Source organism: Choloepus didactylus, chromosome 19 (genome assembly GCF_015220235.1).
Source record: "Choloepus didactylus isolate mChoDid1 chromosome 19, mChoDid1.pri, whole genome shotgun sequence".
Lineage (NCBI taxonomy): Eukaryota > Metazoa > Chordata > Mammalia > Pilosa > Megalonychidae > Choloepus > Choloepus didactylus.
The window spans coordinates 61511295-61529137 of NC_051325.1; the positions used below are offsets into that span (position 1 = coordinate 61511295).

At 44.7% G+C, this 17843-nt stretch overlaps 1 protein-coding gene across 3 annotated transcripts; it reads left to right on the forward strand.

Annotated features, from left to right (window-relative positions):
* The first annotated feature begins 5081 nt into the window (after nt 1-5081).
* NELFCD (negative elongation factor complex member C/D) lies at nt 5082-17840 on the forward strand. Of its 3 annotated transcripts, XR_005213055.1 has the most exons (16): nt 5082-5200; nt 8837-8952; nt 9207-9316; nt 10175-10284; nt 11308-11415; nt 11848-12000; nt 12226-12356; nt 13005-13170; nt 14488-14622; nt 15036-15175; nt 15947-16061; nt 16410-16505; nt 16591-16731; nt 17065-17194; nt 17294-17447; nt 17602-17840. XR_005213055.1 is itself a non-coding variant. In XM_037811459.1 (15 exons), the coding sequence occupies exons 1-15, from the start codon at nt 5114-5116 to the stop codon at nt 17326-17328; spliced, it is 1773 nt and encodes a 590-aa protein (XP_037667387.1). In that variant the 5' UTR covers nt 5082-5113; the 3' UTR covers nt 17329-17832. The 3 variants fall into 3 exon arrangements, 1 of the variants encoding a protein (XP_037667387.1); XR_005213056.1 differs by having other exon boundaries at nt 16591-16642; nt 17294-17832; XM_037811459.1 differs by having other exon boundaries at nt 17294-17832.
* The last annotated feature ends 3 nt before the right edge of the window (nt 17841-17843 follow it).

The window sequence follows — 17843 nt, forward strand, 5'->3', positions numbered from 1 at the left end:
TTTTAGGACCTAGTCTGTGAAGTTGCATGCTGTCACTACCTGCTTTATTCTACTCATTAGAGTGACTCGCTAAGTACAGCCTAAACTCAAGAATAGGGAAATGAAGCTCTATTCTATGCTTTGCTATCTGACAGAGGAATCCCGGATGCCAGTGTCCTTTCATCAGAGAAGGTATCGGTCCTGTTGATGCCTTGAGTTGGACATTTCATAGCCTTAGAACTGTAAGTTTGTAAACTAATAAATCCCCATTGTAATGAATACTCTTTGAGGAGTATCAGAGATTGTGTGGATATATTTTTTAAACTACCACATTCCTATTTGGAGAATGGATTGTATTCGAACAAGAATTGAGGTAGTCAGATCAGTTTGAGCCATAGCCCTCACCCAGGTAAGAGACAGTGGAAGCACGAACAAAGAAGGTGGTTGTGCAGATGGAGACGGGTGGATTGATTTGAAGTAGAATTGATGCAAGATCTGCCTTTGGTTTGGATGGGGGTGGGGCAAGGGAACGGAAGTTTAGGCTGACCTGCCGGTGTCCAGCATTGCTAACTGTGGAGCTGGTGGTTCAGTTCCCCAACAGGAGATGACAGCAGAAGGACCATGTCTGGGTGCTCATGGAGAATGCTGAAATGCCCATGGGGAAACCTAATGGTGAAATCAAGGGGCAATTAGGACAATTAGATACATGCGTCTGGAGATGAGAGAAGACATGAAAGCTGGCGATTGAAATTTGAGAGTCCTCAGTCTAAATGGGTTGAAGATATGGGATGGTGTACTTGCAGTAATGGTATTGTACCACTGCTAACTTTACTTTTGATAAGTGTATTGAGATTATGTAAGATGTCTACATTAGGGAAACTGAGTGAAGGTTATATGGGAACTTTTTCTACTATCTTTGCAATCCTTTTGAAAATCTAAAATTATTTCAAAATAAAAGATTTTTTAATAAAAAAAAGATATGGGATGGATGAGATTCCCTAGGGGATGGAAAGATCCCTATGCTGGTTTGAAGCTGTTATGTACCCCAGAAAATGCATGCTGTTTTAATCCATTCCTGTAGGTGCAGACCTGTTATGGATGGGACCTTTTGATTAGGTTGTTTCAATTGAGATGTGACCCAGCCCATTCCAGGCAGGCCTTAATCCTTTACTGGAGTCCTTTAGGAGGTATAAAAGGCAGAAAAAGCAGAGAGAGATTAGAGAGTAAAGCCTTGGAGGAGTGAAGAGAGAGAAGAGGCCCGAAGGAGCTAAGAGAGGAACCACAGAAGCTCAGAGAGGACGCCAGTGGAACCAGGAGCTGAAAGCAACAAGACTCAGGAGTGAAGGACAAGCAGACGCCGGCCATGTGCCCTGCTAACTAACAGAGGAATCCCGGATGCCAGTGGCCTTTCTTTTAGAGATGGTATCGTCCTGTTGATGCCTTGAGTTGGACATTTTCATGGTCTGAGAACTGTAAATTATACATTAATAAATCCCCATTGTAAAAGCCAACCCATTTCTGGTATATTGCGTTCCGGCAGCTTTAGCAAACAGAAACAATCCTCTAGGGAAAGAATGGAGGTAGAGAGGAGATCTAAGCCTGAATCCTGAGACACTGCAGTATCTGGATACCAGGAAGAGGGAGAACAGGAGGGAGGTCTGAGAAACAACAGTGGCTGAGGTCAAAGGAGAGCCAAGAGAGCGCGGTGATGATGATGCAGAAGGACAGTGTTTCAAGGAGGACAGAGCCACATCTGTGGTAATAACTGCTGAGAGATCAAATAGAATGAAGGCAGAGAAGTGTTCCTTGAATATGAAAACATGGTGGCATTTGCAAGTGTGGTTCAGTGGAGTGAAGGGCACAGAAAGCAGATGTGAGTGAGTGTGTGAATGGAAGATGAAGAAGTTAAATCTGGGGATGCTTCTTATAAACCCAGAGGATAAGCTTCTTCAAACTCCGTCTCTCCAGCTCCCTGACTTCTCCCAAATGTGTTCACTTCATCCTTACACCACTGCCTTAATCCTGGTCACCATCAAGTCTCAGCTCCACATTGGTCCCCTTAGATCCTTTTTCCCCATGGCAGCCAGAAAGAAAACCCTGTATCTGATCATGTCACTCTTGTGTTTAAGAGCCTTCAATGGCTCCCCCGTCCTCTGGGGATAAAGTCCAAAGTCCAAAGCCCTTGGGAGTTCCTTGGCCATCTGGCCCCTACCTACCTCTCTGGTATCTCAATCTCTCTCAATCTCTCTCTCTTTTGGCCTTTGCATTCCAGCCATTTTCTCCACCCCCCCACCCCATCTCTTTGTCCTCCAGGATTTGCAGGTCTCAGCTGACACATCATTTCCCTAGTAGGGCCTTCTTTGACTTCTCTTTTAGGTCAAGCCCCCCTCCTCGCACTGTCCCCATCCTTGGAGGTGGCTTTTCCCTCTTCCCGACATAAGCAGTGATAAACTGTGCCTCTGTTTACTTCTGGGTCTCAGCACATGTCACTTTGAGGGCACTCAGTAAATATTTGCATTCAATGAACCCGACTTCTCATTTTCATGGGAATTCTCTACCAGAACTGTTCATAAACAGGCGACTATTCTAAATGACTTCAGAATGTTTAAGTAATGCAAGCTAATTTGGACATGCCATAGAAGGATTTAAAAACAAAAGAAGACAGGTCAACAGTATCCCTATAGACTCAATTATTCTAAACCATTGCGACTTATAGACTGAACGTAATGCTCTCATTATGGCTTGTTTGTTAATCCATTTAATAATAAGTAAACTTCCGGTTGAGGGAGAAGTGAGTTAAATAATCCCTAAATCTGTAGGAGCAATTAGTTACACATATATGAATTTGTCTGCTTTTAATTCAGGCACTATGTAAAAAAAAAAATAAATCCAAGAGGAGAGGCTGTAGGAGTTTAACAGCCATCCATTCTTTCCAACATTTTCAGATAGCAAATGAAAATAAATCCTGAAACAAGTCAACAGCAGGGACACTCATTAACTTAATACACTTTAATCTTGTGAATAGAATAGAAGCTGGGGCTCGATTCATTGAATCCGGGAGCTGCAGACTTCCACCTCCAACCACCTGCAAGAGATCTCCACATGGGTGTTCCGCTGTGCCTGCAATTTAGCACGTCCTAGTCTGAACTCATTATCTTCCCCTGCAGAAACCTGCCCTCCTCCTGAGTTCTCCACCTTGGCAGTGCACCGACCCCAGCCACACAGGCTGAAGTCTCAGCAGCATCTTCCTGGCCCCTGCTCCCTGGCCCCCCAAAGCTGCCACGTCTTCATGCCCTTACCCCAATCTCACAGCAGCTCCCCAACCCCATTCCAGCCTCCATGAACTCTCAATGAGTCCACAACTCGCATTCCCACCTCCTATCTCCCCTCTGTAATGCCTCCTGCCTCCACGATGGGAGATGGCTTTGAAAAATCCAGATATGATCCTTCACCCCCTCAAAGCAAGCAACCCCCAGAGCCAAGCATTTCATTCTCCTCATCATTACTAATGTTTACTGAGCACCTCTATGTGCAAGCTCCATGCTCAGTGCTTTACACACATTATTGCTTTAAATCCTTCCAAATAGCCCTCGGTCAAAGACTTAACTCCTTACCAAGATCTGGACCTACCCGCCTCTCCCACCTCATCCGAGCTTCTCCCTGGCCTCCCAGGTGCCATTCTAAGTCCCAGAACTTATGCCAAGCCTTTACTCTGGCAGTTTAGCTCTTCTAAAATGCTCTCTCCTCAGTCCTCACTTGCTTGACTCCTTTTTATCATGTAAATCTCAGCACGAATAGTTTCTCAGAGAAGGTTATTACTTCTGCTATGGGTCGGACTGTATCCTTCTAAGAAGCGGAGAGGAGAAGGCCATGTGAAGATGGAGGAGGCAGAAGTTAGGGTGCTGCAGCCGCAGCCGAGGAACGCCAACGATGACCAGCAAACCCCAGAAGCTGGAAGGGGCAAGGCAGGCTTCCCCCCATGGCTTCAAATGGAACACAGCCCGGCTGGCACCTTGGGCTGACTCCTGGCCTCAGAACTGTGAGACATAAATGTCCATTGTTTGAAGCCTTCATCTTACAGTACTTCATTACAGCAGCTGTAGGAAACTAAGACGCCTTCCCTGATTGCTCTGAGCAGGCCTCTCCTATGATCATGGAATACTCACCCTGATCACCGTTCATCATTAGTTTGTTTCCTGTTCATCCCCCTTGGGAGAACGTGGGGTCCACAGGAGCAAGGACCACATCCAGTTTGTCCAGCACTAGTTCTGGGGAACAGCATAGCACTGGGCACTAAGGGGACCCTCAGGAAATAACTGAAGGAAAGAAGAAGGAATGCATTAAAACATGATGCTATTGCCAGCATCCCAGGGCTCTGCCCTCCAACGCCCCTTCCTTGCAGCCATGAGCATTACCTTTCAAAGCATCCAGATCTGACGGTGCTAACCTCCCTGCCCAAGACTTTCCCTGATCAGCACTGGAACTGGCATTTTTTGACCCTCCTACTCCGTGCTGGGAACGGTGCTGAGGGCTTTAAAAACATCATCTCATCTGTGCTTCACAGCCACCCCACGAGATTGCTCTGGAGGGCTGCATTATTTTAACTTTCTTGGGCCCTTGGCACTTTTGCCTTCATAAAAAACATATTGAAAATGATATTTTATGACTGCCTTGGCATGTTTATGTGAATTATCTTTATACAAATACAATCCAGGCTGGATTCATTATTGCACTGTCCATTTTTTTTCTTCTGATTTTAAAAGAAATTAAAATTAAAACATTCTCTGGGGCCCTAAGCTCTATGCCCGGTGGATAGGTCCGCCCTGCTATTGAGCCCAGTGTCAGCTAGGAAGACGCGCCCAAAGGCGAACTAACGCTGGTCTGAGTCGAATACGAAACTTCCGAGTTCCCGGCCGAACTCGGCTCGTCCCCGGGGCCCAGGACACCCCTCAGCCGGCCCTCGGAGCCCGGAGCGAGGAATCACCCTCAGCCCTTTGTCCCCCGCGCCGAAGCCCGCAGGCCCCGCCTCCGCCTGCCGGCCACGCCCCCAGCTGGGAGCGAGGCGCGCGCCCGCCCGCCCGCCTGTCCCCGTCGCGCGCATGCGTCGTGCTCTCTCTCTCGCGCGCGGGAGAGGATGGCGGGGGCCGCGCCGGGCGCCATCATGGACGAGGACTACTTCGGGAGCGCGGCCGAATGGGGAGACGAGGCGGACGGCGGCCAGGTGAGGGGGGGCGGCGGGCGCCTCCCACGACCACTGTGGGTCTCCGTCGCCCGCGGGCCGGCCCCGCTCCCGCCGAGTGTGAGGCGCAGGTCAAGCGTGCTCGCCCCGTGGTTCAAGCACCGCCCGCCCCGCCCGCCACCGCGCCCCCTTCCCCGGCCCCGCGGGCGGGACCACCCCCCGGCCCGGCGGGACCCCCACATTGCCCCGCGCCCCCCATTCTCCCTCCCAGCGGAGGGCTCGGCAGCGCGGCCTTTCTGGGCCTCAGTTTCCTCACTTGAAGAAAGACGGGGGTGGAGAGGCCGAGAGGGCGGAACGTCCCCACCCGGCGCCGGGCCCCTTCCTGGGCCCCCGAGGCGAGTAGGACACTAACTCCAGGGGGGGGTTAACATCTGACAAAGGCCGAGTCAGCCTCACGCGAGAAAAGTAGAACTTTGGGCATGTGTTTTGCAAACTGTCATCTTTTCAGGGCTTTGGGCTGGTTTCATTCTTGACCAGGGGTTGGCGTGGGAGCGGGGAGAGGACCGCGCGCTTCTCCCTGAAGGCGAGGCTGGAGCCCCGGAGCAAGGCGCTCTAGCTCGGCCGTGTATCCCACCTTACTCTCATCTTGAGACCCACACAGCGCGTGTTTGCTTTCTGGGCCCCTCTCCTGGAGACTGATAAGACTCATGTGGAGGGGGGCCTGGAAATTTGCCTTTTTTAACAACAGTTAAGATTAGAAACATTTGGGAAATAACTGAACGAATGTTTTGAAGGAAGAAATGGGGTTTACTTGGTTGAAAGGGGGTGGTGGTGAGAGGAAGGTATTGGAGCCACAGCGCTGGATGCAAAGATGTGTGCTGTGTTCCTGGGACTGAAAGGAGCGCTGTCTGGTTAGTTGCCTCCTGGAGGCAGTGGCAGAAGATACAGGAGCACAGTAAGGAGCAGGTTCTGAAGGGCCTTTGAAAGCTTCTGAAAAGTGTGACTTGTTCAAGAGTTTGGGGCAGGGAGTGAGTTGAGTGGCTTTGTGTGTCAGATTCGTCCACAGTATTGGAGAATTACAGAGGAGTGGAAAGAATCACATTTAGCTAACTGAGAGCCTGTGCTAGGTGTCCATTCAACCCTCAGGGGTTTGAGTTGGGCGTTAACTCTCCTTATTTCACAAAACTAGTAAATGGAGGCATGGAGATCCAAACCCAGGTAGGTCTTTTGTCTCCAGACAGCTAACTGCTGAAGTCGTCCGGATGAGAGAAGCTTAGGGTTTAAATTGGTTTAGTGGTGGGTTGGTTAGGGGCATCCTGTTCAAAATGTAGTACTTGTCACATTGAGTTTACTAGTTAAAGAGTGGGACGTATCTTAAGGGCCATCTAATCCAGTGCTCTCATTTCATAAACTGGGTGCGTGAGTTTACAGGAACATTCCTTCCTGTAAACTGGGTTGCCTTAGTTTACAGGAAGGAATGGCAGAGCCAGACCTAGACCCCACTGGTGGGAGGTTGGGGAGGCTCATGTTTGGAAAACATTAACTGTGGTCCTCATTTGACCCATTGATCCTGGTGGACTTTCATTGATAAAGGGGGGTGGGCCAGATATTGGTTTCACATTCATTCTAATTGTGATTCAGCTTGGAGGGAGGGAAAGCCAGGAAGGTGGCAGACAGAAAGGGTTTCCATTAGCTGATCTTGAAAAATAGTGGTAAAATTCTGTGTGCTTTATGCCAAGTTAGGTGGCTTTTTAGCAGCAACTATGTGTGTAAGGAAGCTACACATCTGGATGGTTAATCCAGATGGTAGAAGCAAAGAGTCACTGTAGTGCAAATTGTTCAGTCTGGCTGCAGGTTGCAAGTGGTAAGGGCAAGGCCATGTTAAAGCGTGGATTTTTCCCCCTGGAGGGAGATAGGAAAGGTTAAGCTTGAGAGCAATAGCAGATTTGTGGTTTAGGATGATCACTGTGGTATCAGCATGAAAGATGACTAAAAGGAAGGATGAAACTTGAGGCATTAGGGGAATATTTGCTACTGCAGACATGCAAAACATTAGAAACCATAGAGGTCAATATGGAAAGAAGGGGCCAAATTGGATACATAGGTGAGAGAGAGAATTGATGGATCCCTGTGACAGCATGTAAAAGTGCAGTGAGGGAGAAATTGAGGATGACTCCCAGGTTTCTGGCTTTTAGGGAACAGGTAGATGCTGGAATCATTTACTAAGACATGAAGATGTGTTTTTAGGGAAAAGGTGAAGTCAGTTTTGTCCTAGTGAGCTTGGATTACTTGTTGCATCCAACCAGAAATGAGAGACAGTTGAATGCTTGAGTCGGGAGCTCAAGAGGCAGCTCCAGACTAAATTGTAGACTTTTGAGCATGCAGGTGGCATGACCCAAGAGAAGATGTGGTAGTAGACGAGAAGTGGGCCCAGGGTAGAGGCAGACCCATAAGGCCAGCTCTCTTGGTGAAGTTATGGCTTTCATAGCCTCGCTCCAGGCCACCCACACAAATGCACCTGGGAGGAGACTCCTGAGTCTCCGCAGGAAAAGTACCATGCTCCATCTGCTCCTGAGCACTTCTTTCAGAATGTTAGTCTAGATCAGGGGTGGGCAAACTTTTCTGTAAAGGGCCAGATAGTAAATATCTTAGGCCGTGCAGGTCTGTGTCGCAACTATTCAACTCTGCCATAGTAGCGGGAATGCAGCCAATATGTGATAGAATGGGCATGGTTATGTTCCAATAAAACTTTATTTACAAAAACAGGAGGGCTGGATTTGGCTCCTGGCTGAAGTTTGCCAATTCCTGTCCCAGCTTTTATTAGATAAGTTCCATAGAAGTTTGGGCTGCCCTACTAATTTAACTCCTTAGATGGAAGAAACCATGTGTTTGTCTTACATAGTCTTAGATTCCATGGGGTAGTGAGCACAGTGCTTGGTACGGAGTGTTCAAAAAGCATCTGCTTGTTAGAATGATAGTATTAAAATTGGACAGAACCGTGGAATCATTTGGTCCATCATTGTCATTTTACAAATAGAGAATCCTGCTTTGCCCTTAGATTCAGTGACTTGATTAAGCTTATTCAGTTGCTTACAAGCAGAATGGGACTAGAATCCAGCCAGGCCTGCTAATTCAAGGCAAGTCAGTGATCTTTACTTTTTAATAGAAAATTGATGACTCATGCCTTCAAGAATCACTTTGTTAGTCTTCGATTAGAAAGAGTTAAATGACATGTCTGAAATAATTAAGTAATAATAAAAACAATAATAATAGCTGACATCTGAGCTCTTACTAAATGTCAGGTACTATCTTAATACCTCCAAAAATTAGCTCTTGGAATCCTCACAACAGCCCAATGGGAAAGGATGCTATTATAATTTTTGTTTAATGGAGGAGGAAACATACTCAGAGAGGTTAAATAACTTGCATGACTGCAGTGCATGCTCACAAGCGGTGGAGTGGCAACATCCCCCACTCAGTGTGATTCCAGGGCCCATCTTCTGGCCACTCACTACTTGTCCAGCCCGCTTCATGAGATTGTCATGAAAGTCAGATGTCATGAAAGACAAATAATATGTGGGAAATACTTCAGAAATGGACAGCAGTCTGCAGATTTCAGATGAGATTATTATAGGATATTAATGAAAAAATAGCATGGCTCATGGCATTTACCAACAGCAAGAGGATGATTATGGAGAGGGAGAAGATGACGCAGAAGTCCAGCAAGAATGCCTACATAAATTTTCTACCCGGGATTATATAATGGAACCCTCCATCTTTAACACTCTGAAGAGGTATGTGAGAAAGGCTATTTTTATTGGGAGGTGGGTGGGGGATAATATAGGGAAAACTTTGTAATAGACCCAGAAGATGATATGTTAAAGTAAAATACTGTGATATTGGGATGGAAGGCTTCTAGCCAACCCCCCCCCCAAAAAAAAAAATCTTAATAACCTAGCTCTCTTCCTCCTTTGCTCCCTATTGTCTCCAATCCCCATGCCCATTGCCTTTGATTTGAGCATACTAACCGCTTTGTTACTTTTTCTAGGTATTTTCAGGCAGGAGGGTCTCCGGAGAACGTTATCCAGCTCTTATCTGAGAACTATACTGCTGTGGCACAGACTGTGAACCTGCTGGCTGAGTGGCTCATTCAGACAGGTGCTTCGTGGGTGGCCCCATCCTGGCTATGTCTCCTCCACCCGCCCACCCCCATTTTTAATAGACCTTTGATCATTATACTGCCACTAAATAGGAAAGAGCTCCTACATTGTCCTGTTTTTTAAGACTTGTATAAGTAAGAACTGAACTTCTTAACCATCTTTGTCTGCTTGATTGTTAACTTTGATTCAGTAATTAAGATTTGCAGATAGCTTACCAACATGATTTTCATTGAGCTGTTTCCCCTACTATGTTGTAGAATTATAAGATTATACAATGTATTTTCAGTGTGTCATTTTCAAGAGATGTATTATAGCATGCAGTAAATGATAGATAATTTAGGACTGGGTATGATTATGGCTTTTAGCTAATATGATCAAAGTAGAGCCTTACTATAAATCCACTGAACTGGGTGCAGATGACATCATTGAGGAAAGTACTGTCTGGAAACTAGCCAATTCACTGCTTTGCAGTACTATCACTGTGATTAGATACAAGCATGTCTCTCTTGGCTGCCATCTGCTTTCTTCTACTTTGTAAGGGTATGTTTTTCATCCTCCCACCTGTCTATTTTGACAGTTTGCCCTTCGCAAGGTTATGAAGATGTCACTGCCCTTTCTAGGTAAACAAGAGTAGAACATCCTGTATGTTCTGCTCTCCTTCTCGTTTTTGGGTCTTATTATTGAATATAAGTAATACATACTAATTTTTGTAAGAGGTCCAAAGTCCTAAGTGGTCAGAAGCAATTTTGTGATATTTGATTCATATACAGAATTTTGACCCTTTTGCTTTTTCTAAAGTAATATAAGGAATTAAGAGAGATTGCCATTCTCCATCCAGTTTCTTCTTTTCTTTCAGGTGTTGAGCCAGTACAGGTTCAAGAAACTGTAGAAAATCACTTGAAGAGTTTACTGATCAAACATTTTGACCCCCGCAAAGCAGATTCTATTTTTACTGAAGAAGGAGAGGTGAGGAATAGCTTTGTTTTCTAGTACCGGTTCCCAGGGTCTTTCACTAATCCTGTGTGTGCATATTATGCAGGTAATTTAAGAGTTAAGTTGTAAAATCAGAATGTGAGATGGAAATCACATATAGTTAGATCTGCCCTTTAAATCCAGTGCAATGAGATGCTTGTGTGCTGAGAGGCACACAGGAGCTGAGGTGACAGAAGGAACCGCAGGTTTGCACCTCCTGTCTTCTGCTGACTTTTGGGCATGGGCTCTTTGAGTGGTGTGGTATATTCAGGTCCTCCAAGAAGCAGATGCGAAGGCATTTGAGATCTGTAAGAGATAACTGAGGAAACACCAGGGAGGGAAAACGGGGAAGGGCTGGAGGAGGCTGGGAGAGCTGCCAGACCGTGATGCAGGTGTGATCACAAGCTAAGGAGAGAGGGAAGAGAGGAAGCTTGGGTAAGAAGAATCTTAGACCACAGTGGCCCATCACAGAAGCCCACAACTTCAAGGAATAGGCCTGCCTCAGTACCCTGCTGCACTCGGTCAGTGGCTGGGACCTGGCCTTGGCACAAGCAGGATGGTGGATCCAGAGCACAGCACTGGGGCTGTCAGTCGCACAGTGGGAGATACAGAGACACCTTTTCATGGCCGCAACACATAGCGATGGGCAAATCCACCTGTGCTATTTAAATTACTTTTGTCTCTTTGGCCCAGGGCATGCAGTGATTGTGTGTGGGTTAACTGTGTCTATCATCCCAGTCCACTGTGCACTGGAAGCACCTTTCATTACCCTGCTAGGCTTGTGTCATATCTTCCATAAGCACAAGTGGGCATTTGGGGGCTCCAGCTTTTGCTGTTTAGCTAACCTTGTGGCCCTGACTGGCTCAAGTCTTTCTGTGTCCTCCTCTGGGGATGGTTGAGCCAGAGCTGGTTGCTCAAATAGCCTGTGATCGTTTATCCATCATCATATTCACTTAGGCTAAAGCTCGGCCTCTTAGCCTGCTATTTGTTTTTTGTTTTTGTTTTTGTTTTTGACAGACCCCAGCTTGGCTTGAACAAATGATTGCACATACCACATGGCGAGATCTTTTTTATAAACTGGCTGAAGCCCATCCAGACTGTCTGATGCTTAACTTTACTGTTAAGGTAGGAAGAGCACTAGAGTTGGAGAAAAGATAAAAGGGTTTTGGGAAAGGGCTTCATCATTTTTCTTTAAAAAGCCTTACATGGAGAAAGGAAAAATATAGAATTTGTATCTCTATTTTTGGGTCATGATTTCGTTTTAGGATTTGGCAAGGATGTATTTATAGAATCAGTTGTGTTCTGAGGGGAGCTTTTAAGAATGCCTAGTCTCGCCCCTTCATCTTACACATGAAGAAACCAAGTAGAGAAATGGTTAGTCTGGGTCACAAATCGAGTTCGTTGTGAAGCTGCAATCAGAGTGAAGGTTTTGAGGCCTCTGGACCAGTGCTTGCCTGCTTATTCCACTTCACCACAAGTAGGACCAGCCAGTTTTCTGTGAAATATGTGGTTATTCCGTGTTGATAATTTGTTTGACTTCTTATTTTTGTATCATAGCTTATCTCTGATGCAGGATATCAAGGGGAGATTACCAGTGTCTCCACAGCTTGCCAGCAATTAGAAGTATTTTCTAGAGTACTCCGAACTTCTCTAGCTACAATTTTAGATGGAGGAGAAGAAAACCTTGAAAAAAATCTCCCTGAGTTTGCTGTAAGTTCTTTACTTTACGTATCTCAGATTCCTAGGAGGCTGTTTTGGGTTGTGTGTTTTCAAACCTGAACTGTTCCTTCCTTCTAGAGAGTCTCCAGGTCAGAAGGAACCTTCCAAGACAATGATGACCTCCATGCTGGAGAACTCTTAAAGTTTGACTTCTGTCTTCACTTGTCATTGCTGCAATAGTGAAACCCCAAACCCTTTCTCCCTGCAATTTTTCAGAAAATGGTTTGCCACGGTGAGCACACCTACCTGTTTGCCCAGGCGATGATGTCTGTGCTGGCCCAAGAAGAGCAAGGGGGCTCCGCCGTGCGCCGGATTGCCCAGGAAGTTCAGCGCTTTGCTCAGGAGAAGTGAGGGCAGTGTTTCTGCTCAGCCCATCCCTTGTGCAGTGCTCCCCCACAGAATTCCCCCCACTGCCCTTATTTCCACAGCCCAGACTTCTAATTCTTCCAATTTTGGCATAGAGATGAACTTCCTTTTATCCAGTAGATCAGTAAGAGACAGGATAATTTTAAATACTTGTGGAGAACTTGCTTTTTAAAGTATTGCTTTGATGAATTGTTTGTAGAGGACTTGATTATTTTTCACTTCATTGGATTTATGAATCTGTATTTTCATAAGTTGGAATTCATCAATAGCAAATAAGCATAGTCCTGAAATAGTTATTTAATAATCTAATTGTTATATTGTGGTTCATATCATATAGAACAAAATTAGCCCTTACTAGTTTCATTTTTTACTACTAGCAGAGTCTTAATAAGGTATTTTAAAAGCGCATGGTTTCTTTTATAAAGTCTGCAAGGTCTATTGAATCATTTCCCATTTTACTCTGAATGTTATTTCATAGGTCAGTTAGTCAGTACACCACTGAATGACAGAAATATGAAAAAAACAAAGGGATCCCAACAATTCAAAGCATTAAATGCTAAAGAAAAAGTCACTTTATTACTGTCAGGGTCTGTGATTTTTTTTTTTTTTTTTTTTTCTTTTTCATTAAGAGGCCACGATGCAAGTCAGATCACTCTAGCATTAGGCACAGCTGCTTCCTACCCCAGGGCTTGTCAGGCCCTTGGGGCCATGCTGTCCAAGGGGGCACTGAATCCCGCCGACATCACAGTCCTGTTCAAGATGTTCACGAGCATGGACCCTCCTCCTGTTGAATTAGTAAGTTGCTTCTCATTTAATTAATAAGATGGGATATCCCCAATTCTGTTGGGAAGGATTATTTTAGAAAGTCCATGTTTTTCTTATTCTCTTAAGTCACGGGGTGCAAAGTCCCATTGAAGTGTTTCTGTCGTTTTCTGGCACTTCCCCATCACACCATCAGCCGTCAGACATGTTTGAGCCCCTGCTGTGCACAGAGCCCTGGCAGGGGCTGGTGTATGTGTGAGCTCTTCAGTCCTGCCTGGTCGTTCAGAATTGACGGAGTGCCCCGCTCTGTCATCCATGAGTTTATATGGACTCACATACCATCTCTTCCTTTTTCTTTAACAGCTCTATTGAAGTATAATTCACAAACCATACAATTGATCCATTTAAAGTATACAATTCAGTGGTTTTTTATTTATTCACAGATGTATGCAATTATCACCACAGTCAGTTTTAGAACGTTTTCATCACCTCAAAAAGAAATGCATCACTTTAGCTATCACCTGTATCCCTATCCCTCCCAGCCCTCAGGAACCACTTACCTACTTTCTGTCTATAGATTTTCCTATTCTGAATTTTCATATGAATAGAATCAGGTAGTATGTGGTCTTCTGTGCCTGGCTTCTTTCACTTGGAAACCTTGAGTATTTTTAAGATTCGTCCCTGTTCTAGCATGTATCACTACTTCTGTTTATGGCCCAATACACCATTGTCTGGATAGACCATGGTTTGTTTATCCATTTGTCAGCTGATGGACATTTGAGTTGTTTTCACCTGTGGGCTGTTGTGAACAATGCTGCTGTGGATGTTTGTGTACAGGTTTTGGTGTGGACATATACTTTCATTTCTCATGGGTATATACATAGGAGTTGAATGCTAGGTCTTATGGTAACTGTGTTTAATCATTTGAGGAACTACCAGGCTGTTTTCCAAAGTGGCTGCACCATTTAAAATTCCTACCAGCAATGTGTGAGGACTCCAATTTCTCCACATGCTCACCAACATTTGTTATTATCTGATTTTTTGATTCTAGCCATCCTGGTGGGTGTGAAGTGGTGTCTCATGGTTATGATTTACAGTTCCCTGATGACTAATGATGGTGAGCATCTTTTCTTGTGCTTGTTGGCCATTGGTACATCTTCTTTGGAGAAAGGTCTAATCGGGTCCTTGGCCCACTCTGTAACTGGGTTATTTGTCTTCTTAATACTGATTTGGAAGAGTTCTTTGTATATTCTAGATAGAAGTTAATTATCAGATTTGTGGCTTGCCGCAATTTCCTCTCATGCTGTGGGTGTCCGACAGCCTCTGAACATGTGGCCTGTGTCTCCACAGATCCGGGTGCCGGCCTTCCTGGACCTGTTCATGCAGTCCCTCTTCAAGCCAGGGGCCAGGATCAACCAAGACCACAAGCACAAGTATATCCACATCCTGGCATATGCAGCAAGCGTGGTTGAGACCTGGAAGAAGGTACTGTCGGTCCTGGGAATTCTCGGACTTTTAGACAGATAGGTGTCCTACTCTGCTTTGGTATTATTTAGGAATCTTGAGCCCATCTAGTGCTGTAAATGTCTTCTCTTCTGTTTGTGCATAAAATAAGCCAAGTGCTCAACATCTCTAGTGTATGTAGCATCTGTAATACTTCTGCAAACTGTAATTTGAAGTGACTAAACAAATGAAACATTTCCATAAGCCACAAACACCCGTCTCATTAGTTTTCAGTTTCTATACACTATGTGACTGTGAAGTTTGACAATTAAATTGACTCCTCACTTCAGAGATAAGGGGGTTGATTTGCCAAGAGAAGTGGTCAATCCCAGATTACCCTGACTGCAAGAATATGTGCTCAGTGAAGATTCATCAACTTTTGTGTGTGTTTTCAGAACAAGCGAGTGAGCATCAATAAAGATGAGCTGAAGTCAACGTCGAAAGCCATCGAAACTGTTCACAATTTGTGTTGCAATGAGAACAAAGGGGCCTCTGAACTAGTGGCAGAATTGAGTACACTTTATCAGTGTATTAGGTAAGCAGACTGAACCTTATTTCTAAGCATAATCCATTTGGGAGTAGATGGTTTGAATTTTCATATTAGGAGCTCAGAAAAAAATTACAAAAGCTTTGGAGATATTTATCCCCACCCCCCCCACCCCCCTTAAAACTTAGGTAGAAAACAGTTTTAGTAGCATGAGTACATTTCAGGTGTTTACTTGTTGGGAATATGTATAGTAAATCCTCACAAATGAAGACTTGTAAAAGGAAGACCAGCCAGAATTACAAAAATTGATGTGAAGAAAGGGTTTATTTATAGTAAAAGTTAGGCCAACAGAATATTGCTTAGATGAGAATGATGTGTGATCATACCAATTATGTAAATAGGTCTTCCCTGCGAAAGCCTAGAAATGGTGTCCCTTTAGGTCCTTGAATCTTTCGCTTATGTCTTTGTACTCGGGTTGAAGAAAGGGTTTGATAAAGAAAGGTGAATACCTGGTTCACCACTGAGTTTTATATTAATCAGCTTTTCCTTCTAAACCAGTAATGCAGTTTAAAGTGAGCTGAGAATTGAATTCAGGTTCTTGCTCTGCACGTTTGAGATGCTTATCTAATTAGAATACTCACTAATAAACTTCACTGCAAGAGCATATTGAAGAGTGAACTGATGGAATAGTTTGAGGTTGTTTTTTGTTGTTACCTTTCCTAACCTTTCATGCTTTTCTAGAATGCTTTTGTGTTTTTTTTTTTTTTTAAAAAAAGCACTGTTTGTTTAAAGGAAACATTCTGCCTTGTTTACCTGTAGGTTCCCAGTGGTGGCGATGGGTGTACTGAAGTGGGTGGATTGGACTGTGTCAGAACCCAGGTACTTTCAGTTGCAGACTGACCACACCCCAGTACACCTGGCATTGCTAGATGAGGTAAGACGCATTTACAGAGTACACAGTTGTCCGAATGTCACACTGTTTATCTGAGAACTGCCATTGTATCTCTTCACTGAGTTCAGAAGATACTCTTTTCAAAGGCACTTATTCCCATCCTAAATGAGGGTTTTCTGTTTAAGGAACTAGTTTCGTTGCCTCTGTAGATTTCTGTTTTTATAGTGTCACTGAAAAGATGAGGCTGGCAAAGAAGCTAACTGGACCATCCTTGTCAGTGATAAGTTGTCTCTGGCTGCTTTACAATAGCGGTGTTCTCTGTGTGCTGAGAACAATTCCCCTGGGAATTGACCCCACTTCTCAGAGAGGCTCCCTCTGGCCTGTTTGTAGATCAGCACCTGCCACCAGCTCCTGCACCCCCAGGTCCTGCAGCTGCTTGTTAAGCTCTTTGAGACTGAGCACTCCCAGCTGGATGTGATGGAGCAGGTGAGTGGGTGCCCTGGTTTGTGGTGGTGCTTGGGAATTCGATCCCATTCTGATAGACTTTCTGCCCCACCTCCCTCTTTTGTAGCTTGAGTTAAAGAAGACCCTACTGGACAGGATGGTTCACCTGCTGAGTCGAGGTTATGTACTTCCTGTTGTCAGTTACATCCGAAAGTGTCTGGAGAAGCTGGACACTGACATTTCACTCATTCGCTATTTTGTAACTGAGGTCAGCAATACACCATTTGTTTCACGTTTCATACTCTTGACACTAGCAGTGCCCCTTTTGGCTAAATCTAGTTCATTTTGTCACTGAGAATTGCACTTTCTGATAAATCATGGGGATAATGACAGATACCTCCTGTCTGTCAGGAGCTGTATTATGTGCTTTACCTACGTTACCACACTGGGTACGTTCATGCTGGGTACTGTCTCCAGGGAAGCAAGAAAAAGGGGGAGGGTTCTTTCCTCTAAACTGGTGGCCATTTCATCAGCATGTTATGTGATGCCTGTCATGTCCTGTGTGGTAGGAAGAGGAATAACCCAGTGTTTTGCCTCATAGGTACTGGATGTTATTGCACCTCCATACACCTCTGACTTTGTGCAGCTTTTCCTCCCAATCTTGGAAAATGACAGCATTGCAGGCACCATTAAAACAGAAGGTGAACATGACCCTGTGACGGAATTTATAGGTAAGGCTGACGTGAATGTCCTTTTGCTACAAGGTTAAATATTGTTTTTTATGTTGAAACACTGTTTCTAATCTACTGACTATTTCTCTTCTCTTAAAGCTCACTGTAAATCTAACTTCATCATGGTGAACTAATTTAGAGCCTCCCCTAAAGCTAAAGCAGAATATTCCAGAACAGATGTGGAAGAACCCTTCCAAGACATTGTTTGAAGAGGCTCAGTTAACACCTTGGAAGTGGACTCTGGTGGGAGGAGGTAGATAACATTTTTTTAAAAAGGAAAAATGTTAGCAATGTAAGCGAAAAGTTGGTGTCATGAAAAGCTGGTGTCACGAATGGTTCCTTTTCTTTGTTGTAAACCCAGTGCTGCCCCTAAATCCTGTTGATGGTATTTGTTTCCCTCAATATAGGAACTAGGCTCATGTTACCTCCGAGGATGGACCCAGCTTTCAGCCCCGGGGGTAGTAGGAATTCAGAACCGCAGACCTTCCTTGCTTAACTTAGAAGAACGGGTATCAAAATGAACTATTTTCAAAGCTGACTCTTGGGTTTTCTCAAAAGAGCCAAATTGGTTAATTGATATTTTATTTGTAATTAATTTGCCAATAGCACATTAAAAAAGCCTTTTGGCTAAGTTTTAAGGTGTTGATTC

What these genes read in the sequence shown, in the direction of transcription:
- NELFCD (XM_037811459.1), top strand. Translation starts at nt 5,114, where the DNA reads ATGGCGGGGGCCGCGCCGGGCGCCATCATGGACGAGGACTACTTCGGG. An exon ending in AAAATCTCCCTGAGTTTGCT is followed by an intron (nt 12,001 to 12,225) that starts GTAAGTTCTTTA and finishes GCAATTTTTCAG; the next exon opens with AAAATGGTTTGCCACGGTGA. An exon ending in CAGCGCTTTGCTCAGGAGAA is followed by an intron (nt 12,357 to 13,004) that starts GTGAGGGCAGTG and finishes TTTTTCATTAAG; the next exon opens with AGGCCACGATGCAAGTCAGA.